Below are 26,932 nucleotides of genomic sequence, written 5' to 3' on the forward strand. Positions count from 1 at the left end.
GTTTTTTTACATTTGAGAAAAAAAAAATTAAAGGAATCATTTTCTGAAATTAGTGTAAGTATTCGCTTCTGCCGAATCCATATTTACTGCACCAATATTAAATTTTAAATAGTGAATGTGTGGCAATGTTAGAGCTAAGATCTTGAAACTTCTGATAGCCCCATATTGATGTGGCTTCTATCTTTTATTTGCCACATATAATATACAATAATTTCAAGGTGAAAAAGCAGCTTTCATGCACCATTCTTCTGTCTTTGCAGCCAACATGAACTAAAAGTCTTCTCACATAATGGAAAGAAGCACTAATCAGGTTAAAAACATGATTAGTCAAGTACAGAGCAGAGCAAACACATGGTGAAGCTGACTTCAAGTTTTCCTTCCTGGAGTTCAAAACAACTTACTGTCCCTGCATTTTGCCCTCACCTTCACAAGTAAAACAACTTCAGGGGACACTGAAAATTAAATAATCACAATAGTGGTGTGGATAAAAAGAAGTTTGTGGTTTTTTTAACCATTATTATATTTTCAGTAATCCTGTTTAGATCACAGCCACAAAAAACAGTTGTACTTGTTAACTTAAATAGCAGCAGCAAACTGTTAAGCCATCCTTAAGGTGGTTTTGTCCCTAAACTACCTTTCAGAGCTACACCTTTGGTTTGTATTAAGTTTTAAGAGTAACTTGAGGAAGAGAAGTTGTGACTGAGAACATTGCTTTCAGAAAAGTCAAGCAAGGATTAGGTCAAGCTTCACATGAACAACTGTGGGAAATAAACTAATTCTGCAAACACATTAAGCTTAACCACTAAGCCTAGGCACTTTATAAAGCCAGCCATGGTAGAAATCAATGATTTAGTATACCACTTTAATTAAGGGAAGACATAAGATCTGCCTTCCTCTAGTCTACCCTAAAAAAGCACATGACTGTGTAAAAGGAGGTAAAGACAGACAATTGAAGAGTCACCTGCTTAATCTACAGAACAGTGTCAAGCTCTCATCACACAGCTTGTCCAAATGCATGTTTTTCATTTTTTGTATGGAATTACTACTTAAAACATAGAAGATTCTTATGCAGGAAAACTAATTAGGAAAAAAAACCTTTATCTGGCAACTGGAATATCAGAGACCCCAACCAGAATCTAATCTTAAGTACAGTTATTTCATTCATATAGATCATCTTTATTAGAATTCTCCTCAGAAAAGCAAAAGGCATTAAATGGAAACACTAAGAAACAAAACAGGCAACATTCACTGCTTTGTAACAGTAGCTACCATTGCACTACACCAGCTTGTAAAGTAATGACCCATAAAACATAAAAATAAATTTAAATAGTGAAGAACAAAATATTCTGTTAAAGAGATTGTAAATAATAATTGGTTTTTACACTTTTTTCCCCCAAAACAAATTTTCTCGGTCTAAAGATAGTGAGTAGTCAAATGCATCCTCAGCATAAGTCAAGCCACAAGTCTCTTCACTGTGCAAAGATATTTTTGAGAAATTAAACTCAGAATTAGAAATCTCCATCATTTACTCACAAGCAAAGGGGACATGACTTTTTTCTCTTTAGATCCACAACTACACTACCTGAATCAACAAAACCTACAGATCTCTACCACAAGAACAACTTCCCACAAATTTAGAGGAAAGAGGCATTCACCATAACAGCACAAGAAAATAGCAATGGCAGTTTATTTGATCAAAGCAACAAACAAATATCTCTGAATTTATCTTGTAAACAAGTTTCTCAGTTTTAATAATCCTATTTAAGAATGCAAATGGTATCTCTACTCCTCCATGAAAATGCACATCTTTCAAACATGTCTCTCCTTATTCTAGAGAAGAAATTTTCTCACAAATGAAGAAAGCTGAATCTAGTATTCTTCTATGACATTTGCCACTGTGTTTAATATCAGCAGATACACAAACTAAGAGCTTAATCACAGAAGCTCTTGAACAGGCATCTCAGCCTCCTGCATCAACCAAATACTACTTGCTGGATATCAAGTTTCTCTAGAATTCTACAAAAGAAAAGCTATCACGAGACTGAAATATATCTGACTATAACAAAACTGCTCTTTCTTGCTCAATTTGTACTTGTTTCTTTATCCATTTTATCTTTGAGTCCAGAATCCAAATTTAAGTGTCGTACTCAAAATGTTGTGACTCTCTCAACAACAACAGCAGCAATCTCAGAGGTGAAATTAATCACTAATCACTGTGTTTAAAGAACATTTTTCCCTTGTTGCCGTCCCTTAGAACAACAGGAAGAAGCCTTTACTGTTCAATAATTTATCATCAATGGTGAAAGTCATCTGTTTTTCCAGTTCAACATGCAGTTTTGCAGGGTGAGAAAGGTCAGAAGAAGCTGCAGCCAAACTGCTGCCTAGGGGCCTTCACTCTGTATGGAGAGCAAGAACATCAAAACTCTTCTATGACTTAAGTGCTTTGGTAGTTGCTATTCGAGGGGCATTACCCAGCAATGGGAAATTGAAGCATTTTCAAACTAAGAAACAAAATTACTATCAAACAGAAAATACCATATCCAAGGCTACAAAAGCTCACAAATATTGTCCTCGGGCTTAAAAAAAGCACCTAGTTAAGGCTTCTCTAGGAAACCAATGTAGAGCTTTGGGAAAATTTCTATTCATTCACATTCTGTAACAGAACCAAGACTTTGTAGACAATTTCAGGACTCAGTCAGAAAGAATCATGACCATATGAACTTTATTTACTCTTCCTTATTGGCCAGCTGTTTTTAAGATACATGTTTAAGTTTCTGGTTCATTATAGGAAATGCAAAATAGCTCATTAGAGAAGGGAGAACAAATTTGGAGAAAAAATGGTGGAAAAAAGCAGGTGGCTATGATGCATATTTTGAAAATAATTCTGTTTGAAGTACAGGTGCCCCTGGATACTGTTCATCTTATTTGCAACTTACTGGGTGGAAAACACAAGACAACAACAGAAAGAGCTTAATGTTCTACCTGTCCAAAAACGTTCTAGGTAAAAGGCAGTTCACTCTCTAACCAAGCCTTAACTTAAAAAGCACTCCCATGCCTACTGAACAGTTAACAGCAAAGTCTTGAAAGTGATACAATGTATTCACAATAACACCTCAAACAGAGACATAACTGTAACTCATTTACCAGACAATGAAACAAGTTCATACATATTTCTTTCTGCAGGGAATCTTAAAAGGAAATCTGAAGGTCAAAGGTGGCTTAGGATGACTCACATTTTAAATAACCTGACATATGGTCTTTTAGTTGATCCTTTCCAGAAGATTTTAACTCTTATACCATTGTAGTTCCCAGCTCATTGCCATTCTAGCATCTCAAGTATGAGGTAAAATGTTTATTTAAAAATAAGCCATGTTTAACAATAAAATTACCATACGTTACAAAAGAAACACCATATTCAAGACAAACAAGTTCTGCAGAACGAGGAGAGCAAAAATTATGTCTAGAAGTGGATTATGTGCAGTGCGAGCCTGTCATCCCTAGAATACTGTCAGCTGCCATGCTCCACTAGAGCTCAGCTGCCCCAAACAGCACGAGGGAAAGCTAACACTTCTTAGAATACACTGATGCAGCTTGAAACAGTGATTGTTTGCCGCATTTTAACCTTTGTTTCCATATCACTATATCGACCATAGAGTACAAAGATCAACTGATGCTATAATCAGTGAAATAATCTTACGAGTTTTACTGAAACAGTTCAAATTTCTATTGTGCCAATTAAGCAATCATAAAAATAGAGTTAATAGAACATTTCCTTTTAAATCACTGTAGATGTTTAGAAATATTATTCCAATTAAATTGGAAAATAAAAAGTTTACAAAGAACAAGATGATGTATTTTTAAATGCCAATTTTTTTAAAAAATATCCTTAATACCTTAATCTTCTCTATGTATAAAACCTGGAAAAAGCTTTTATTCCAGCTGTATAGAACTATCAGTTCCACCAAATTGCTGAATACTCATTGAGCAGCTTGTGTTAAAACTTCGAAGTTTGGTTACAGGAAGAAGAAGTACTAAACAACCAACATTCAAGCTGAGAGTTACAGAAACTCCTTGGGCCATTTAGCCACAGACAATAAGACAAAAGGCTCCTGCCTGTGCCAAATCAGGCACTAACAGTGCCACTTTCCAAGGAATGTAATTAAGAGATGATAGTAAGTAAGATCTTAAGAATTACATATTCCAAGATTATTCCAAGACTGCTTCCTGAGTCTGCTATTCATAAACAATCCTTTTCCAATGTTCAATCAACTGGACTAAATCCCAAAAGAGGATCAACAGCAGACTCATGTGCAAGGTCTTCACATAAGAAGTTGTAAGCAAAACATCGTGACAAGAGGAATCAATACAACATCTCATGCAACATTATTTTATATTAAATCTATTTTAGATGCCTTTGTTTAAATGTTTAAATTTTTAAGCTACAGAATTTAACCACTTGATAAAGACTGAACTATGTAATCCTTCAAAACTCCTTAGAAAAAATGACTGCAGAACAACTTTTCAGCATGCAAGTACCCACCTAATTAATTAAAAAATCTTTTAAATTCTGGAGTCACTTGAACTTGACTTCAGTAGAAGTTGGCAAGTCATGCCCCCAGAAATTAACTACAAAATTTTAGAATGAAAGAGCTCTTAGAGATTATTACACCACAAAAAGTCTCCACAAGAACTACAAGCTATGTATATATACACATGCACACACTCAAAACACAGGCAGTGTGGGAAAGCAATTCTGAGAAATGATTAACATGTTCAGAATGAGATGAGACTTTAGAGTGAAGCTCCTGCACACAGAATAAGCTTATGTTGTAAAAACTTATGTATAAGGATCTTCTCAGGTGCTTGTTTTTTCACCCACAAGAATTAACAAATCAATAAGTAAGTCTAAATGATTCTTCTCCCTCGTAATTAAATCAAACTGCGTCCAATCCCTGCAGAACAGGTGCAAAGCCTCCTAAAATTCTTCAATTATTCACCAGGATGTAATGGCTAATGAATATAGACACATGGCACAGTATAACTGGTTAGAAAGGTTATACTTTTTTCAAAAGAAGTTCACTAAAACTTAAATCTTGTAAAATATTACAGGTCCATCTTACATGTAAAACACAAACTTCACTACAACAATGTATGTACAGCTGTGACTTGAACAGCAAGACTATATGGATGCAGAAATATTTTAAAACATAGCTTAACTGTCAAGAGTAATGTGGCATTAACAGTGGAGGGAAAGGAAGAAGGCTTTTTAATAAATCCTTGCTGTAGAAATGTCTAGTATGGTAGTTACCAGTACAGTTAGAAAGGCAAAGAAGAGGGAGAAATCTTTATGCAGAACAACTTCATCATCCCCCACAACCCAAATTTAAAGATGGACACTCTTTGTCTTGGGTATTTCCCCTGCTACACACAAACACTTAAACATACAAGAAAACCTCATAGAACAGGTAGTAAAGCTGTCAGAACAGCTTTAGCATAACCTAAGTATTAGAGCTACCAAAAGTGACTAAAACTGGGACCAGTTTACTTTTTATCAGCATTGTGACTTTCACATAGGATAGTTCCCCAATATGCAGAATTTCCCATCCCTTTCAACTTATTCACAGTCCTAATAACAGGTACAGCCTAACAACAAGCTGCTCAAGATCAGTTATATAACACAGGTTTACTCAGCGCTAAACACATCACACAAACACATTAGATCAGATTTTTCACTTAAAGGATACGAGAAGCGATCGTTCCACGTTGCTCTTTCAACATAATCCAACATAACAACAGCTTTAATCGTTGTTAGAAGTTTGTTCCATGTTTCATCAAAGTCAACTACTCGTGGTTTCAAGGACATTGTGGGGCTTTAGTGTTAATCTGTAGAAGAATTAAACATATCAGACAACATTGCACAATCACTGAAAAAATATACACTTTGAATTTTTCAATTTAAACTTCGTACACTGCTGCACCACTATGATAGAGCGACACAAAGAAACACCCACCCCCTCCAAAATGAAGCTCAAAATCCCTCATTTTCAATGCTTTGGAATGGAACATTAATGTTGCATTAGCAGCCTATCTAACAGCATCATGTTTTATGAGGCTCATTATCTCACCAAATTATTCATTTAACAGTGTCACATGAATAAAATAATTTTCCTGTAAATTCTGATTTGTTCACTTTTATTCAAAGACTGTTCCAACTCTAAGAAAATCTGGGATAAGAACAAGCTAAACTATGACCAGAGTATCTAAAATTCCTACTGTCAGTTTGTAGCCTATGTTCACCTTAGGCTTTCATGCAACATTTTCAGTGTTACATTTAAAAAGCCACAAGACCTGAAAGCTTTGATCGGGATGTGAAAAAGAAAACACAGGGCAATATGCAAAGCTTGGGCAGCTTTACTGCACTATGCAATAGGACAAACAGTGAAATCTTTCAAGGAAGACATGGCTTGAAAATACAGAAGCTGTGTTAGCAATTTCATATAAAAAATACTGGAAGAGATTTATTACTAAAAAAACCACTCAATATTAAATTATCTACATAAAACTAGGGGAAGAGTAAGGGGGGATTTTAAGGGGAATTTTAAAAAGAGACAACTGTGAAGGCCTCTTGTTTCCACTAGTCTCTGTCCTATGCACCTAATCTAGAAAGGACCTGATGTGTGACATTCCATGCACAAAGCAAGTCTAGTTCCTGCTCAGAAACACGACATTGTAAGACTACAATAAAAAGTGGAAAGAATACTTCTATTTCCATTTCAAACAGATGGACAAATGACTCTTATCTTTCCAAATTTTCAAGGTCAGAAGGGAAAGTAGAAAGCTAGTGACAGACTTTAAGCACAAGAGGCAGACCTCTGTAAGGGAAAGAATCAAATGTCATGCTAAAAAACCATTTAGCACTGGCTCTTACAGGATATATCACTTCTCAATTCAAGAAAAATGCAATAAAATCAGATGCAACTTTTAGCATGCATGCACACAACCTGCCCTCTTGACTAACTAACCAAGCTCTTCAACTGCTGTAAGTGTTGTCATATTTGTAACATTCAATCCATATATGTCGGCAGGACTTGACACAGAAAAATCAATGAGAAGTGACAAAACAAAGATCCATCAAAGAAAGTAAGCCAAAACATACACTGCTGTATGCTTCACAGAAACATGAAACTCAGCAGAAACTGACAACAGCTCATTTCCAGGAGGAGAGAGGGAAGAGATAATCTTGAAAAAGACCCAATACCCCTCTTTTGGAAAACACAAGAAGGTTTCCAGCTGACCTCAAGAAAAAATAATCAAGGTTTACAAAAGACATTAAGAATCATAAGTGCCTGTGGTAATGAAGCTGTACTTGTGCTATATTAGAGGTCGTTGTTGTGGAAACACACGTGGTACATCCAAGGTAAAAGAGCCCTTTCTTCAAAGACAAGCAAAACCGAGGGGAAGAAGGAAGCATGAAGAAAAAGTTTTCCCCATAGTACATCCCAATGTCATTAATCAGTAACACCGTGTTCTGGATGATTAAAACATAATATTGTAGAAAGCATCCACATGGTCATCCAAGTACTTTGGAGTTAAATAGTTGAAGATAACTGCTATTTGGCATTCTCTTAACTTTCATGGAAATAAGAATTTAAATGTGTTTTACAAACATTTTAACAAATATGGTTATAACTCTTACTGCACAACACTGGACTTTTGGGGTATGCTGTGCCCCAATGTCAGCAATGTTCAAGCTCACCAACTTCGATTATTAAATATCTTGTATTATCACTGTAAGAACTATAGCAGGGCAGAATATCTACCCCAGGGTTTAGACTATTCAGGGGGTGGGAAGCCAAACTATTTGATAAGCCCCAAGGTAAACAGATGTTATTGAAACATATTTATTCAGCAGGATAATGACAGGATGCCGCTTCCATCGCCTCATTCTTTAAAACATACGGCTGTCATACTGCATATATTTGTACACAAACAAACACAGCATTCTGTCCGGCATCAAAGAACGCCCCAGATTTCCAAGCTATTTAACCACCTCCATAAGCAGCATTACAAGCCCGTGGCGGGTGCGCAGCCACAGGCAGGAGCACTCGCATCAAACAGGTGACCAGCGCTGCCCGCCCCCGCCCCGCTCCCGCTCCCCACCTTCTCCCTCCACCAAAACAAAAGCGAAACTGGCTGAGAGCACGGCCAGCGGATAATGAGCGGCCCCGCCAGAGAGGCCGCACCGCGCCCTCCCCTCGGGGCAAGGGCAGGAGCCGGGGCAGGAGGCGGCGGGCGGCCGCGGCCGCACAGACACCGCCGGGGGATGGGGGCCCGGGGCGGGGGCAGCGCCGGGGCGGGGGCCGGATGGAGGCAGGGCCCGATCGCCCCCGCGCACACCCGCCGGGGTCGGGACCGCCACCTCCCCACGAGCGCGGCGCTCCTTCCCCTCAGCGCGGGCCGGGCCGGGCGAGGGCGTTACCTGGCGGCCCGGGGCCCGAGTCAGCGACCCCCGCCCGGCCTCCCTCGCTCCTGCCCTCGGCCGCGGTCGCTGCCCCGCTCCGTCCTCACAGCGCTGCCATTACCCAAAGCCGCTCGCGCCCCGCCCCTCCGCCGGCGCCGCCACTGCCGGGGTCGGGGCGCGGCCCCGCGGCCCCGCTCGGCGCTGCTGCCGCAGCGCTGCCGCCTCACCCGCGGCGCCGCGGTCCCCGGGCTCTGCCCGCCGGGCTCTCCCCGCCGGCCGGAGGGTGAGCTGGGACCGGTGGGTCCCGGCGCTCCGTGAGTTTCCGATCGCGCCCACCCCCGCCGCAGCAGCGGGGTTTGGTACAGCCCGCACTGTACGGCGAGCGCGGGCGGCCGCACTTCCCAGCGGCGGGGCGGTCGCCGCGCACGCGTCACCCCGCCTTCCATGGCGGGACCGTTCCCGTCCCGCGCCTTCCCGACATGGAGTCGCGGGGAACGGGGGCTGGAACGGGCCTCTCCCCTGGGCGCGGCGTTCCCGGGCTTCGTGTGAAGAGGTCGCTGTTACCTCAGAAGGTGAAAGTGTCCCCGTCCCACCACCGGCCCCACAGGGAATTTCCCCAGCTTCCAGCACCCTGCTCCGCTGCGGGACGCCCCTGCAGTGACTCGGCAGAGCGCCCGCCGTTCCCTTGGGGGCCTGGGCGGAAAGGGGCAACACAAAGTTGTCGCGTGGAAGTAACAAAGTAGAGTCGCTGTGGAGACCAAGTAGCCGGGCGAGCTCACGTGCCGCGGGCGCACGTGGGACTCCCTGGGCACCGCCTCGCCCTGCGGACCCGCGTGTGCGTCAGAGCGAACACTGGAGCTATTCCTCTGAAAAGCTAAAAAAACAGGCATTCACTTAGAGCACATAGTGCAGCTCTCCCTAGGAGACAACAGTCGTCCGGAAAACAGACATTTATTTCTGAAAATTCTCTATTCAAACTACTCAAAACTCATGTCAAAATAATTGCTTTCCCTGTTTTCAAATCAAGCCCTTGCCCATTTCATTTCCAATGCTTGCAGCTTTATCATTAAGCCTTAAGGCTTTCCTTTGTGTTCTGTTTTTAAATTATTTTTATTAGCGCCTTCTAGACATTTTAAACACCACTTCAACTTTCTCTATTTTCATCCTAAACGCCTTTATTTTTCTATTCTGCTAGTTAAAGCTCTTCTATTTGCTGGGGAGGAGGTAGGTTGTAACTTCACTTTTGACTGCTTGTTATTTTCTGCAAGTGTTGGGTTCTATCTGTGGCACTTTCTTCATTTTTAAGGACTGAAGGCTGTTTTTTAAACTCTTAGAGGCTCAAATATATGCTGGCAAAATTGAATTATGCTATTTATGTGTGAATGTATTACTTGACCAAGATCAGATATCACAAATTAGACAGTCATTCATGAAAAACACCCTTATCTATACGCTACCCAAACATTACACAATACATATTTTCTAAATTTCTGTTATATGAGGAAGTTTAGCCCTTAGTTAGCTGTTATAAACTGGAAACATAAATACAGAGAGGGAGGTATTTTCAAAACTAAACTTTGGAGTGTTCAGCATGGGAGAATCATGTATTAATTTTCTTAATTATGATTATTATCATTATTAATTTTCTGAAATTATGAATATTCCCAACTAGCACAGACTTTAATTAGGTACCAAATCCTCAACTATTCTGCACACTTTGTTCTAGAAGGCTGCAGTTGAGGAAGAATAGTTAGGGAGTCACCATTCAGAGGAAGAATGTGAACATTCATTACTCCTTTTATGTAAGATATTTGAAAATTGCCCTTGGATTTAAATGCATTTAGGAAATAACAACTCCTACATAAGTCACAAAACTTCAAAATCTGGATATCCTTTTCATCAAGTTTCTTTGTCAATGGTGTCCAGAGAATTACCAGCTGAAAACACAGAACGGGGTATTGCAGGACTCTGAGATGAGCAAGCTGTGAGCATTACTGTGTGTGTTTCTAAGGTCATCTCGCCACTTCCACGGCACTGCCTGCACTTCCAAAAGAACAAAGGTTCTCATAGAGTCTATTAAGAAATAAATACAATGTATCTGCCAAGAGCAAGATCAAAACTTGTGTGTAAACACCAATGCTTTATGGGAGTGGGTATGTGATTTATGCATCAGTGAGTTCAGTTCAGTGTTAGCTCTGTGCTGGGGCTGCTCTACCTGGGGCTGCTGTGCAGCCAGCCATGGCCAAGACAGCCAGCAATGAAAGCTGCATTTGGCAAAGCATGACCAATTAATGGTGTCTCAGCTACCTCAGTCATGTCTTGATGCATTTTTTGATGACAGCAAATGTGCAGACCTACTTTAAATCCTGCTTGACCAAGGCTCAGTGTTGTCTTTCAGCAGGTGTAGATAGCAGAGACACAGATGGGAGACAGGTGGACATTCTGGAAGTTTTTGTAGGACAATACTATGGAGAAGTCAACTTCTTCCCAGTAAATTCTTATCAGTTCTTTATATATTCTTGATTACAGTAGTGAGTGACACAGGTTCTTTTCTACTACATGCATATATCACCTTAAAACTTTGCCACCACATATACAAATTATTGTTTCTTTGATTACATGTGCTATCAAGTCTGCTCACTGTCCTAACCAGTATTGCAGTATTTCCTGAGTTCCCCCATTGTTTATATGCATTTATTTTCTCTCATCTGATACTTCTGTTTCTCTGTTTGCATTAACTTGTTTTCTTTTCTCTTATGTAATTAATTCTTTTGGAAGGAGCTATCTATTTTGTTTATGTTTATGCTACATCTAACACTGTATTATTGTGGTACAGAACTAGGAATCCCACAGCCCTATGGTAATACAAACACTATATTAAATGTGCCACTATACCACCTACTGCTTTATTTAAAAGCCGGTTTAGACTGCAGTCTGAACTGATAGTGAGTATCCACATTCCCCACCACCATTTCATTTGCAAATGCCTTCCATGTTACTATCTGCTCTTCTTGTCTTTGATTTAAGATCCTATTTTTAGAGTACCATATTCCTTAGCCTTTTTCATATAGAAAATGAGAATATTGACTGGATTATTTATGTTACATGCATGTTATTAAATTTTTACTAGATGAGTTAGTCTGCATTATTGATACAGATAATAATGCTTAAATTTTTTTTAAAAATATTTTGCTTCTGGAAAAAATACAAATGAAAGTAGGAATGGACCTTTATTTCATTATAGCTATTTTTAATATTGTGAGTATTTGTCTTTCATGTGGTAATGTACAAAATACATGTATAAATTGAAAAAAATCTTTTGTGATGATAAAAAGATACAGTAATTAAGTATTGTTCTTGTCGATTTTTTAAAGTTTATGAAGAATTTCAAATGTGTGATTATTTAATCTGATTTAGCCCCTTTAATTTTCACTAAGAAGGGGTGCTCACTGCACTCCTGGCCACAAGATGGCAGCGCTGAATAGATAAAAAATAGTAGTTCAAGAGTTTCAACTTGCACAATCTACACTAAAACTAACAAAACCCACACCTTTTTGTCGTGAAATAGGAAAATTAACAAAAGTTGAACTCTGCCAAACAACAGTTATTAGCTAGCCATCAAGTGTTTAGTTCAACTCCCAGATGTATTCTATCCTTCCCTGGGATTGCTTGGAAAAATTTTGCAAATGTCTTTTTTTCCATCTATTATTTAAAAAGGGGCACCAGTTTATATTCATGTCATTGTAGCTAAGAAGTTAAATTATCTGTCTGAGCAAATCTAGTTAGTTTTTCTTTCCTTAATTTTTTGGCCCAAGGAATTGCTAAAAAATATTCTGTAACATTATTGACAAGTAAAATTGTGTGTTTAGAACTAGTATTTAAAGATCAATGCACTGTCAAGACTTTATGATGCAGTAAGTGAGCCTAAATGATTCTACTTACAGGATTTTTCAGATATTGAACAGCTTTACATATGAGGTACCAAAAGAGTAAAATATTTTGGAGCCTTTGTGTGTTCAGTTACAAGGTTGTAAATCCTTCCTGTTCAGTAAGTGCATCAATGCCAATGGCTCGGGTACTTGCTGTGGGCTGGGTGAACCAGATATAACAATTTACCAAAAAACAAGCAACGTGGCATATAAGAGGTTTCTTTCTTACAATTTTCTATTGTTTCTATTTATTATATTGTTCCTATTTATCATATTGTTAATCTAAGCATTTGGAAAAAGAAAGCAGAAAGATCCTAAAGAAACTATTAGGTGGCTTTATTTTCTTAATTATTAAAAATGAAGGAGTCCTGGCTGAATCATCATCTGGCTGTGTTTGAGTTAATTACTGGGATTTTGCTTTCAGGTTTAATTTGAATATGAAACTACCCCTGAAATTTACTCTAGTAAATAAGCTAGCTTGTAGTTTTCATGCTTCAGCTTATATGCATAAAATTCCAAAGCTAGTACGAATTATGGAAGCGTGGTGACAGAGCTGAGGATATGGAATTGTTCAAACATCATCACTTATCCCTGCTGGTGGAAACAACCGAGAGAGAGAGGGAGAGAGCCATGAGAGGATGCTGCATGCAAGGGAAGGAAAGCTGCAGTTCCAAGAAAGTTCTGTTACCTCTACCAGGTCATGAGCTGGGCATGTATTTGTTTATAGTACCAGCAGTGAACCTAACAATATTATTCTAAATGTCTCTTCTTCCCTTTTGATTCAGAAATTATGCAATTGTCTTCAGAAAGTGGTTCAAGTCCTTTTTTAGTGGTGCCTTTTAATAAAAGGCTCATAGATCATGTGCACCATTGTACAATTGCTTTTAAAAATCATAGTGAAATAATCCTTTCATGGAGATGCTGTAACAGTGAAAAGACATTGCTCAATACCTCGAGTCCTATGCCCAGTTCTGGGCCTGTCGCTTCAAGAAAGACACTGAGGTGCTGGAGCATGTCTGGGGAAGAGGAATGAAGTGTACATATGAGGATGCAGTCGGGGGAGCTGGGGGTGTTTAGCCTTGAGGAGTCTCAGGGAAGATCTTATTTCCCTCTATGACTCCTTCAAAGGAGATTGTAGCCAGGTGGGGGTCAACCTCTTCTCCCAGGCAATCAGAGACAGAACGAGAGGAAGTGGCCTCAAGCAGCGATTGGAGATGTTCAGGTTGGACATCTGGAAGAATTTCTTCACTCAAAAGGTTGTCAGCCATTGGAATGGGCTGCCCAGGAAAGTGGTGCAGTCATCCTGGGAGGTATTCATGAAACAACTGGATGTGGAACTTAGTGCTAATGGTTTATTTGACAAGGTGGTATTCAGCCAAAGGTTGGATTCCATGACCTTGGAGGTATTTTCCAACCTCAATGATTTTATAATCCTATGATTTTATGAGCAGATACTGTGAGAGGAAGGCACCTGCTGCTTTCTGTTTGCCAGGCACAATGTTTTGGAGAAAATAGTCATGTAAATCTTGAGTGGTTCTACCACTATATTAAAAATGAAAACCCCAGCATACAGCTCTATAACATCTGTGTGTGCAATATGTATAAATATACACGCAGATGGAAGAAAAACACTTGAAGTTGGTGACTGAAGAACCCCTAGTGATGATGACTCTTAGGCAACACAACTTAATTTTGAGACAAGGTTGAATTTCCAGAGCTGATCTTCCCAGGAAAAAAAAAAAAAAAAAAAAAAAGGAGGAAAAAGAGCAAATAGTATCTGTCTCTACTAAAATATGATAAATGGGAAATGTCTAGTGCCCATTTCTAAAATGTCATTTTCCAAATTAAACTAGGCATCATTCCATTTCCTTGAGTTTTCTTGAGAAATTGTTTTACAAAAATATATATATTTGTCTCTCAAATAATCCAGTAAAACATATATTTCATACTTAATGGAGATGGAAACCTCCCATAATGTGCAAAAGTGCTAGACTGATAGAATGAGAAACAGACAAATAGAATGAGAAAAAACAGCTCATAAATAAACCAGCTGGCAAAATAGCACCATCAAAGATATAAATTACTTGAGCTAGCATTTGATGAAAGATATATTATTTTCAGAAAAATATGTTTCTTTAGCCATTTATCTATATCACTGGTAGATTAAGAACAAACAATTCTTGACATGAAAGAAATACAGAAGCTCTCTCACATAAACACACTGCAAATAGGCTAATAATCTTCTGTTACACAGAATACTCTTCCATTTAGTTATTTTTGACTTGGACTTCTTCCTTCTCTTTATAGTTCCCAGATATCTTTACCTTGCTCCATTTATTCAGCAGCTTTTGCTTTTCATTTTATATTCTGCATTCTTGCTCTTCACTGTCATTTACAACCATTTACCAGCAACAAAACAATCTCCTCCCCCATCAAAAACAACCTAAAGTTTCTGGAAAATCTAGTCTACAGCCACTGGTAAACAAATGCAAATTCTTTTTTAAAATATATTTTCATTGTATATTTTTAATAAATATGAATACTTTGTATGTGCTTCCCTTTTACTGCATTATCTGAATGTTTGATGTCAATCACCTTTATGTGAGGCAGTTCCTAAATATCCTGCTAATGCTAGCCACATTCCTACACTGGCTCACTGTGCTTTATAGGATACATCTTTTTCAAGGCACAAGTGTATGACAGCTGTCTGGGATATCCATATTCCTGTGGTACAATGCATTCACATTCACATTCAACTACATTCAACTGTGTTCTTTGTGCGTCTTTTAACACAGCCTATTCATGGAACTTTTAATAGTAAAGTTTTTTGTATTTAAATTTTAAATACAACTCAAGCAGTTGTTTGGAAACTGAATATTCATACTATAAGTACAAAATAATGCTTTATACAAACCTGTATTTTTCACCTGAAAAGTTCAAAGATCTGTACAAACAGCAATAAATTGGAAATGTTTATGAATACTGTGAACTACATGTTATATTCATGTTATGAAAAAGGTGTTATATAAGTAAAGTTCATTGTTCAGCAGAGGAAATGAAAATTTAAAGTAGTAGATTTAAGTTACCATTATTTTCTTCTGCTGCAACAGAAATATCATTTTGCATGTATCTTGAAGTCACCAGTCAATACTTTAAATATGTCAGATGCCTTACATTGTTCCCTAGTCAGAATATTATTTTCCCATTATAATAATTTCTCTCATGAAATGAATATGTAACAAATGAGTATGCAGCAATTTATATAATGCCAAGTTATTAATCAGACTATAAATTCCTCCATTGTTTTGTTTGTTCTGGCTCTAGCATGTGGGGAGACAACAGTGTTAGAGACCTGGCCTAGGACTAGGAGATTAGAAGACAGTCTGAATCCTGTCAATTCTCCTCATTACTGACAAACACCATACCAGGTATCTAACTACACATTCACAAATAATTTTAGCCGTTTGCATTATTGTTCAAGCAAATATTCATGAAGTGATCACAGCTGAGCAACTACTGCACTCTGATTTGCTTTGCAATGTTTTGATGCATCAGTGAGTACCTCCTTTCAAACTGCAGGACATACCAGACAGTAGCATATGACTAGGGATACCTGTTTCGTATTTATAGACTTCAATTTCTTATTACAAATCCTAAAAACGTGGAGGGGGGGGGGGGAACAAAAAAAAAAACCAAAAAAAACCAAAACCAAAAAAAAAAAAAACACAAACCAAACACAAACAAACCACATGAAAATGTTGTATTTCATCTTTGGAGTGTAAAATATTATAACATTACTGCAAGTTACTATCCAAAATGAAATCATTGCAAACCCAAGAAAATCAAAGTAATGATATTTTAAAAAATGGACCTAGAATCATACTTGATAACCCCTTCACCAATAATAATGTCCAACCCTTCCAAATAAAGAAATCCTATTCTCTACATGACACAAGGCAAAGTAGAGCTAGCTGAGGTACTGCAAATCCTCACAGCTGTTAGGCCAGGCTTCTCACTAAGGCAGACCTGAGACTCCTCAAGGCTATTCCTTCCTGTGCTTCTGGCTTATGCAACCCACAAAAGTCAAGGCAGTGCCTTAGCACAGCACTAATTTAGGCAGTGTTGATTTTCAGAGGTTCCAGTGATGGGGAGTAGCAAACAACAAGAATAAAAAAATCATCAATTTGCACTTGTACTTCTCGTACTGTCACTCAGTCTTATTTCCAACTTAACATAATTTAGGGAAGGAGACATTACAAAATATTTATAATTCTACAGATGTGTAACTTAAAAAGAATCTATATACATTTGGAAAATAATATTTACAAAGCTTTTACCTTTTACAGTATTGTTCAATGTTTGCCTTTCTAAAGGTGTGCCATTTCTATTTGTGAGCCAATGGAAATCCATATTTTTCTGCCATTGCTAGGAGTTTGTAAAAGAAAAGAATAGGTAAAATAGATTATTAGTCTTATATTTTATACTCAATAAAGTGTACCTCTTGCCTAATCTGTCCTCTGTTTCAGACTGATCAGGATTCTGTTGCAGCATGCAGGTATTGGCTACTTCCGACTTTCATCACATTTACAAAATAAATTGTGAAAACAGTGGCTGTGTGATGACTGTACTCTTTCCTGTGACCACTCTGCAAGTTCTGCACTTGTCCCTCTACTTCCTTGCAGGCAATGAGAGAGTAGAGGTAAGATTATTCAATGATAGCTAAAATTGGAATGGTCCATGAGGAGACCTGTGGTGAAATTATTAATCCATAATATAGGATATATAGTGTAAGATATATTAAATAGGATACCGGTGTATTTTTCTGTCAGTTTTACCCGTATTTTCTTCAGATATATGGATACTAATTAAAGAGAAATTGACAACTAAGATAGGCAGCATATCTATTTTGCTGTCATTGTTTATGCCAAGACAATCCATTAACTTTTTTACAAGAAAACTAAGCAGGCATTTCATAAGATTAGAACTGAAATGCAAGAAGTTCTTCAAATCTCCTTAAAAAAAACCTATTTCAAAAGATAGTTGTAAGACCCATATGAAAATCAGTTGTCTGAAAATTACACAGATAGCATTCCTACTGATATAATGTGCATTGGTGAAATATTGATGCTCTCTGGAAACAGCACCATGTTTCTTTTGGTGCCAAATGAAGTTGTTCCAACTCCCTGCTCATCTATTACTCTCCCTGGTTAAGGTAGTACTTCTCTGTGTGATGGTCCAGTGGATCAGACTTAAAAATTCATCTAGGTTGAAAGAAACTTAGTGGCTCTACCCAATGAAATTTAAAAAAAAATGCAGTGGACATTTTGAGTTAGAGAGAAAAGAAGACTCAGGCAGTCATTCTGATTTCTGATGGCAGCAAAGAGCCTGGATTTCAAGTTTGTTCTTACACAAATTATGAAACTCATGACAAATCCTGACCTGTGTGTCATTCTTATGGATTCCCCTCAGTCTTAGCATTTGAAATTAAATGGGTTCACACCAGGCATTGATGCCAATTTAAAGAGAACTGTTTCTAGTCAAAATGAGCACTTCTGTGGCACAGTCTGGCCTCAGGTAACAAACACAGTACCCCAGCCCTGCAGCAGAAAGAACACAACAGTCCCTTGTCATTCCCTTCCTCTTCCAGCCCACCAACTTCAGTGAGCTGCACCAAGAGCCAAATGTGGTTAGTCATCTCTGTATTGCCAGGGTCCAAGTCCCTCTGGCAGTTCACTTACTCCTCTGATACTCTTCATTATGAGAGAAGCGGTATAAATAGTAATAAATTCTTAGTTAAACATTTCAAAGCTGTTTATAACTTACTTGAAAACCAATAAAAAATAACTGCTTGTCCAAATCCAGGCCCTAAGAGTTCATGGAAATTCTCAGTTTGTTTACAGGTAACTCCAGTGGTTTCCATTATTTAACATACTCATTTGAATTTTCTTCCTGTTTGTAATAAAATTACTACCTTCAATAATATTTTCTAATATCCTAAGAGTAATTTTTGCCTTTTTGAGCATAAAAATATTTTTTGAGGTTCTGCTACTATCCTAAGAGCCATATTTGGCTCTTTGAGTATACAAGGCAAAACTGGAATTTCTTCCAAAGGTTTCAGCAGAGTAGTTCTCAGCAGTTTAACACTTGCCTGTTCATCTGATTATCTTACTATTCTAATAAATACTTTTAATTGACAAGGGAAAACATATATTTTAATGAATGAGCATAACAATAGTGTACATAATGGGTCAGCTCTTAAAGCAGAACTAATTATGGGAAGAGAAACTCCTATTTAAAAAGCCAGAACAGACACATAATATATATACTAGAAACAAAGGGAGGGAAACAGAACTCAAAACAGGAAGGGGGTGTTCAATATTTCAACAAAGGAAATGTAGGATGAAAACTGAAAACTTGCACAAGCAATAGTGATAATTGAAGATTCTGTATTTTTTTCCACTACATTGCAGTTTTGATAGCTGTGTTAAATAACTCCTGTGAAGCAAATACAAGAACTAAATGCTTAAAGGCAAAACCTTTGCAAATAAATATGATTCATCTCTAATGAAGTCAGAGATAAGAGTTATTTGTTTTTTTAAAAACACAGGAAATCAATACGCAGGTTCTCTTCATGCAATGAATAAGACTGAGTGTTTGACCTGTGTGGACGTATCACCAATCCTGACACACACATCCTCCAATTCTTCAATCACAATGAGTTATGTGAAATTAACTTCGGTTTTTCATGTTTATTTAGCATAATGAGTAGTTTCTCACAGTAAAAAAAAAAAACAAAAAAATAAAAACCAAAAAAATAAAACAAAAAAAAAAAACCACCACCAAACTCAAAACATAAAAATGGGTAAATACATTATGTAACTTCAGAATATATGTGCAGTGATGTCTAGATATTAATTTTAAAATATGCTGCAGTATAATTCCTTCTGACACTGCTTTGTAAAATACTGGGCAGCAATAGGACATACGATGATCCAACACCCCTAGTAACAAAGTTTATGGCTAACGTATTTATTGCATTTGAACATTGTTAACCCTGAGCCGACGGGCCTTGTGCTCCCAGCAAAGGACGTGCTCGCACCTACAGCACAAGCCCAACATGACTCAGGGTATTTGGACGTTATCCCGTGACAGCGAGCGGGGAAACACGCACGTCGCTCCCGCTTGTTACCTCTTGGCAATTTCTGATTCACGTAATGGAAATGTAAATGTAAAATACTATGTCATACCATGAATGACTGACGTAAGGAACGTGCTTTTACTAAGCACAATTACAAAACAACCTGCGGGCAGCACCTCGGCGGGGCGGCCTCCGGGCAGGTTTCCGCGTCCCTCGGGGTTCCGGCACCGCCCGGGGACAACAGGGGTTGCGCGCGTCCCTTTCCCCGGTCAGCGCGGGGACGGCCGGGGCTGGGCCCTGTGGGGGAGCGGGCCCAGCCAACCGCCCTTATCGGCGGGGCCCGGCCGGCGCGGCGAGCGGCCGGCACCGCCCCGCTATCGCACACCCGGAGTGCAGCGCAGGGAGCGCGGCGGGCCCGCGGCTCCCCGGCTGTTACCGGCCGCCCCCGCCCCCGGCAGCGCGGGGCCGCCCCGCCCGCACCGCGGCGCGTCCCGCCCCGGCCAATGGGCGGCGCCGGCGGGGCCCCCGCGGCGGCGGTTGGTCAGCGCCGCGGCCGTTGCGCCCCACGGCCGCCCGGCGCCGCCGCCCGCGCGCGGCTCCGCCTCCCGCCGCGGCCGCTGGCGCTGGGAGGCCCCGCAGACGCCATTTCCTCGGCGCCCCCGCGGCGGCGCGGCTGCATCAGCGCTGACGTGAGGCCGACGTGCGGCTCCGCCCGGCTCGGTCCCCCCCACCCCCTGTGACGGGGGCAGCACGTACAGGGCGGCGGGTGAGTGCGGGAGGGGGCGGGGACACGTGTGCGCGCAGCCCGACCCCCCGCGGGCCGGGAGCGGGGCAGCGCGGGGGGCAGCGGGCGGCGCGGCGGGCAGGGCAGGCACGGGCAGGGCAGGCGGGGGGCGCTGTGCCGCGCTTGGCTCAGCCCCGCCGCGGGAGCGCGCACGGGCGGCGGGGGCGCGGCCGGCAGCCGGGAGCGCGCTGGGCTCAGGGACGGCCGCGCAGAGCCCGCACGGCGCTGTGGGGCGGCCCCGAGGCGGCTCCGCATCCCGGGAATTCGGGCAGGGCTGCGCGGAGCGCCGGCTCCGGTGCCGCTCGGGAGGCGCGGACCTCGCCGGGCTCCGGCAGGCGGTGGCTCCGGCCCTTGGCTCGCGGCACCGGCTCGGCTCGCCCGGCGCCGCGGCTCGGAGCGGGGGCAGAGCGCCGTGCACGGCCGGCCCGTCCCGGGCCCTCCGCGGGGCTGCCCCGGCCGAGGGGAGCGGGGTGCCCGGTGGCGTTTGCCCCTCGGTCCGTTACTCCCGGTAAACAGGGAGTCCGTTACTCCCGACGGGGCTTTTGGAGCTGGGTCAGACCAAGTGGGCAGGGATCACAGTCGGCTTCGCGAGTCCGAAGTCTTGCTTAAAACTTTGAGCGTTTTGTGTGCATCCCCCAGTGCTGTGATAGCATCGCCTTGGGTGCTGAGTGCAGCCGCGTGTTAGGTGATTCCGTGGGGACTGATGCTCGGCTGGTCCTCTGGCCTACCCAGGGTCTGGTTGGGCCGTTCTCAAGGGGGCTGTGTGTCCTCTCACGGCCGGCCCTGCGCTGCCTTGGCAGGATGGGTGAGGTGGCAGCTGCGGAGTGGCCAGGCAGCATTGCCTGTGCTCAGAGTGATGGCACCTTGGGGTTTAGCTGAGGTGTTCGGGGAAGAAAATAGGGAAATATTGAGAGTGGAGGTAACACAAGAAGCTTCTGGTGATGCTGACAAATGAAAATTTGCACTTTCAAAATCGGGTGTGTTGTGCTGTTGCACATTTTACTTGATTGAATTCTGTGACCACCTTATTAGCTGGTCTTCTTCACGCCTTCAATGTGGTAAAGCAGTTATTACAGAGTTCATACTTGAAAACACAATGCTCTCCTGAAACGAGTACATTCTGAGAGTTTGCATTTCAGTAAATGCAAAACAAGTGGTTGTAAATTCACATTCCTGCTTTCTAGTAATTCCCCTGTGGATAAAAGCCTTGAAAAAGTTTTGGAGCAAGGGCTGAAACATATCTTTTAGCCCATTGCAATTTATTTCCTTTGTATAAAACCCTGTAAGCAGTCCCTGATGTATAAAGGATGAAATAAAAAAGTTGTTTTTTAAAATGTCTCTGGGTATTTATTTAGACTGTCCCAGTTATACAAAATACTGTAGCAATCTAGTTTTGCAGTATAATTTCACCAATACTCATTAAATATTATATTAATATGCAGTGATGCAAAGCAAGCAGCAGTATTGGGAGGAGTAAAATGATTTATCATGCTCTTTATTGCAAAAGCACATGTCTTGATAGGGATGCTATCCTTCATCTCTTACCTATGGACAAAAACATAAAATTTTCACACCTTTAGCTGTAAACTGCTTCAAATTTTCTAGGAAAAATTTTCTGTTTTCCTCCAGCTGATTCCATCTGTCAGATTTTTCTTGTCAGGGGTGGTTCATCTGATCACAGTTGAAGAAGCTTTTGATGTGCACTGTATGCATCGTCTTAATCAGTGCTAATGTGCTACTGACCTGCTCTCCATTAGTCTCAGTGACTACAGTAAACATATGCTTATATATCTTGAAATGTTGCTAGTTTGGTAACAGTTAAACTTCCTGCCAGATCCTGGAGATCTCTTTGCAGTGTTGTAGGAAGAAGCAGGTATCTTTGCTTACATTATGGAAAACCATTTTTATCCCCTTTTTATGCGAGTGTAGAGGTATAATTTGTTTATTAATTTAAAAAACAGACTAATATTTAAAATTATTGTTCAATATTTATAAGCAGCTAAGATAAAAAATATAAGAAAAAGATGTATTAATACTTGAGTATAAGACTAAAACATGTATATAATTAGTCATACAATGAAGAAAAATGTTTAATTTTAAACAGGATCCAAGACCACCTGCTTTAAACTATTTGCTTAGTTTTCTTTTAAAAACAGAAGGAAGGTAATGTAAACTTTTAAGTGTGATGTGTACTGGATTATAAAGGATTTTAAGGGCTTGGTGGAAAATTCTGTTCTTTCTTGGAAACTTAAAGCAATGAATATGTTAGAATTTGCTTGCAATGCAGACTGAGTGTGATATGTGTGGAAACTGTTTTCTGAATTGGATTAGTAATGGTATCATGCCACAGACTGTATTACTGATGTTTTAGAAAAAGAATAATTACAATATTGCCCAGTATTTTTTGTGTATTTATTAAAAAGTTTGATGTAAACATGTTGACATTATATATAGTATGGGAAATGAAAACCCTGTACAATTCAGGTTATAAGAGTGCTCTAAGGATAGTGACAACCTAGTCTGAAGTTCAGGAGTTCCTTGGCATGCCTAGTCTCGAGCTGTGTACAAGCCCACATGAACTGGCAGAGCTCAGTGTAACTGTGCCACCTGTGCTGACCCCGGGGCTCAAATGACTGCAGCTGACCTGCTCCTGCCAGTTCAGCGATCCCTTGGTTTGTGTCTATCAAAGATTCCTCATCTTGTAACATGTCTGAATTGTGATACCCATGTGCTACAGTTTATCTTAAGTCGTCTTTCTCATTGAAGTTTTATGCCAAGATAGCTTGTATATCTTTAAAAATTACTCATATACTTTGTTATTTTTATTTTTTTTTTTTTTTTTAGGCTGTGATTGGATCTTTATATTTGGATGTTGTTTTAAGTCGAGTCACTATTTGGTCACAGAGGCTGTCAAAAAGAAGCAGGTTTGAGCTTACCTAGGAAAAGTATTTTGCTATGTTTCAGAGAAGTGATTGCATTTTATGGCAGTCAAATTTTCAGACTTTACTCCACCCTGCTAAAGTTTTCAGTTAACCAAAAAAAGAGTCAGCATATACACAATTATAGATGGAAAATCTATATAAATTCTAGAGTTTTCCATGCATATCATAAATCTAAATTGTCACTCCACTGACAAGTATATTCTTGCTGTTGTTTTTCTAATTAAACATTAATAAAAAAATACACTCCTCTCTCCGTACTACATTTTGCAAAATACGAGGAATAACTTTGTTAGATTTTCTGCTGCACTGATGCTCTTTTTGTAGCTTTTTGCTAACTTAGTGCAGCACTGCAGATGAAAAGTCTTGCGGAGAAAAATCCTGATAAAGTGGTAGAAATAAATACATTTTTATACTGTTCTGCAGTCAGTGAGAAATTAAGTTAAAAATCTTTTTTTCAAAGATAAAAAATGGCTCTTTCTGGGTAAAATTGCTATGAAATGCATTCAGTGGGATTCAAGTGCTTGGGTTTTTTTAAATTTGGTTTTGCTTTTTGTTTTTTTTCAACAGTAGGTTTTTTGTGACAGATGGCTCTGGATACAAAAATACTTCAGGGCCTTCATAAAGTGAATTAATTCCCACTGTATTCCTATCTTTAGGAAGAGATTACAATGAATATGTTGCCAGTACCTGTGCATTATTTAATCTTCCTTGGTGTGTGAGCTATTCTGAAGCTTATTCTTACATGAACCACATAGACCTTCATATTTGAGACTCTGTGGATGGCCCTGGCTTAAAAAAGGAAGAACTTTTTTTTACGTACCTTATTATTATTATTATATTGCACATATATGAAAACAGAATAGTTTAATCAGATAACATCTTATAGAAAGTTATGGTGAAAAGCTTGGTGAAAACATTTTTCCCGGAGCTGTTAGACTTTGGTGAATTTCAGTAGATATTTAATTAGATGGTATCCAAAGAAAAAGGTGATTAGTGGTAACTAGCAAGACAAAAATGTAGAAAGATTTTATATGTAAAAGAGGTCCCTATGATTCTAGTCTGAATTGATACTGGCATAGGGTGTGTAACTTCTCTGAGCAAAACCACTCGTGTTAACCCATAAAATGTTAAATTGTTTTGCAGCTTGGCTACCATTAGTTATAGTGCTGTTAGGTCTGGTTAGTAGAGGCATTGGAGGCATATGAGCTAGAAGTTTGCTTCTCTGCATAATTTGAATGGGTATCTTTTCACATTTTCTTGCCTTCATTATAAGCAAAAATTTGATTTTAAAAAAATTAATAAAAATTATTCTCTTCAAAGATTATAGAGTGTTCTGTGAAATAATGCCACAAAAGGAATTTGGTTTACATTTAATTTGATTTAGTGTAGTTAACTTATAACATGTGGGGCTAAATTCCAAAGCCTCAGGTGGGTAGCAATCCATACCTGCCTCTTGCATCTTTCAGTGTAAATCCTGAGAAGAAACCAAAGTAACTATCAGCTGGTTGAAATAACTGAACTTTGACTTCAGTCAGGCTTGGCATCCCCTAGTTACAGAAACTGAACCAGGGGAACAGAGATTTGCTACCTCTTAAACACTTCAGCTAATATTATGTCTTCCTTTTGCGGCTGTCAATTGATTGTGTAAGTAGGGTGTAGGTGGGAGCGTGCCTGCAGGGCATCCTGCCTGCCTCTGCCTGACCCTGTCCTGTCTCTGTTCTGTTTGTAAACTGACCTGTTGCCATGACAATGTTTGACATCACCTGTTCAATGTTGCACCTTCAGTGCAGGGTTTGGTAGGAGAGAAAGGGAGCCGAAGAGATCCAAGCTCTTGTTTAAAAACTCACACCTTCCGTTATGACTAAGTGTGCCAAGAAATATCGAAAAGGAGCTGTCAGGTAAATTGTATTTTTCTGTAGCAGATATATAGCAGATTTGGAAGTTTTCTCTATGAAGTTTAAACTCTGTTTAAATTGAAGGTCAGCAAGTTGCTTATTTTTCAATGAAATCTACCCTACTTTTAAACCTGTAAAGTGAGAAGAATTGTTGTGACTCTTGAGCCATGAGTAGTTTACAGACAATCTAAGTGTAGATGCCAGCAGGAAATAGGCATCTTGGAAGGTTCAAGAAGGCTGTAACAGCCCATGAGACTGAAGTGACCTTCTGTGGGCAGCACTGAATGGGACCCTGGGACTCTGCTTGTCCCTCCCTCCCTGAACACCATCTCCAGAACTGCCCCTCCCTGCAGCTTTCCAAAATACTTGTTTTAGTGCTCTTGGCTATATGAGTGAATATTTTAATACAGGGGAATGAAAAAAGGACTTCAGTTTGACAGAAACATATTTATTTTCTGTCTGCTCCAAATATGAAATAGGTTGGAATTACTCTCCCTAGCTGCCTGATATACCTCCCTGTACTGAGTTATTTGAATGTGTATTTACTTACTTTTAGACTGATGACCATGGAAATGGTTGAACAGGATGACAATGCAGTGGATTCTATGACAGAGAGAAGTGCTGGTCACCTTCAGAATCAGCCAGGCCAAAGTCAGATTTCCTCAGGATCTGAGGTAAGTTGAAATGTGGAAAGATGAGAAGAATCAATGAAGTGACATTCAGAGCTGCTATGATTTTTAAACTATCAATTTGTATGGTATTCTCATGTTTTATAGGTCTTGGTATTAAATAGGAAAAATACAGCAAAAGTATGCTGGAAACTATGCCTTCAGTAGTTAAAAAAAGACTAATAAAACATCAGGTCTGTTAAAAGGTAACATTTTTAGGAGCCCTTTCAAACAAGAGTGATGGTTTTTTCCTTTCACTTTTACAAGTAGATTGTTACAGAGATGGGATACAGTCTTAAAGAATTGAGGTGGTTACAAGATCAAACATACGTAAACCATTGTATATCTTGAAGATGTGTTATATGACAAAAAAGGAAGCATGAATAAAAATAACCATGGATCTCTCCTAGATCCAGTTTTTTTTACAGAATGTATTTCATCTAATTGCAAGTACATTTTTAATGTGTGCTTTTTTTTTCATCCATGTGTATCTAATGACAGTGTCTGGACTTCTAAAAGCATACTTTACATGTTTTTTATGGTTGCTCTACCTGGATTATTCTTTGGTGCTTAATGTATAAAAGATTATATAGTAATAATTCTCAAACATTTAAAATATGTACTGAAACATTCAGCACTTGGGAGAAGTAGTGTTCCTGACAGTATTAAGATTTATAGCTTCAGAAAAGTGTATGGACCTTAAAAGATCTTCAAAAGCCCTTTGGTAAATAAAAGAACTGATTTTAAAAAATGTCTTACAGAATTTTTTCAGAATTGGAAGTTAGAAGTTACTTGCTAAGATTTGATGCCATGTATTTGGAATGTTAGATACTTGATTTACATTGTAGATATATTTTTGAAACTGAAAGCAGCTGCTCTTTTTGTCAGATCTTCAGACACAAAGTAGATTGCAAAATATTTATCAACCTTTTTTTGTTGGTTTTGATACATGCAGCATTGGGAATATTGCTTGTTCAGTTTTTTCATTTTTTTTCTTTAAGATTTTTATTTGCTTTGTTCTGTGATGTCATCCCCACGTTTCTTCCTTGGTAGTGCTGTTCAAATTTTCTGTTTTAGCTTCATAGGATGATTGATGTGTAAAATCTATTGACTTG

The 26,932-nt window shown here is 39.6% G+C and overlaps 2 protein-coding genes across 15 annotated transcripts in view; one reads left to right on the top strand and one right to left on the bottom strand.

Moving 5' to 3' along the window:
- CUL2 (cullin 2) overlaps window positions 1–19,972 on the bottom strand; it is a 50,706-nt gene extending 30,734 nt beyond the window's left edge. The window contains exons 1-3 of one of the 7 annotated variants that reach the window (XM_056485512.1): window positions 19,638–19,972; window positions 16,728–16,815; window positions 5,745–5,883 (exon numbers count right to left, since the gene is read on the bottom strand). In XM_056485512.1, the coding sequence (XP_056341487.1) occupies window positions 5,745–5,863 (119 nt within the window). In that variant the 5' untranslated portion in view covers window positions 5,864–5,883; window positions 16,728–16,815; window positions 19,638–19,972. Of the gene's footprint in view, window positions 1–5,744; window positions 5,884–8,160; window positions 8,368–8,479; window positions 8,617–8,688; window positions 8,888–9,025; window positions 9,193–16,727; window positions 16,816–19,637 lie in introns of those variants that run through there. The other 6 variants (XM_056485509.1, XM_056485507.1, XM_056485506.1 and 3 more) reach the window with 6 other exon arrangements.
- Window positions 19,973–20,062: 90 nt separating this feature from the next.
- CREM (cAMP responsive element modulator) overlaps window positions 20,063–26,932 on the top strand; it is a 38,740-nt gene continuing 31,870 nt past the window's right edge. For 2 of the 8 annotated variants that reach the window (XM_056485516.1, XM_056485518.1), the window contains exons 1-2: window positions 25,045–25,152; window positions 25,706–25,823. In XM_056485516.1, coding sequence (XP_056341491.1) covers window positions 25,112–25,152; window positions 25,706–25,823 — 159 coding nt within the window. In that variant the 5' untranslated portion in view covers window positions 25,045–25,111. Of the gene's footprint in view, window positions 20,295–23,156; window positions 23,237–25,039; window positions 25,153–25,705; window positions 25,824–26,932 lie in introns of those variants that run through there. The other 6 variants (XM_056485519.1, XM_056485515.1, XM_056485517.1 and 3 more) reach the window with 6 other exon arrangements.

This window comes from Oenanthe melanoleuca, chromosome 2, assembly GCF_029582105.1.
Source record: "Oenanthe melanoleuca isolate GR-GAL-2019-014 chromosome 2, OMel1.0, whole genome shotgun sequence".
Taxonomy (NCBI): domain Eukaryota; kingdom Metazoa; phylum Chordata; class Aves; order Passeriformes; family Muscicapidae; genus Oenanthe; species Oenanthe melanoleuca.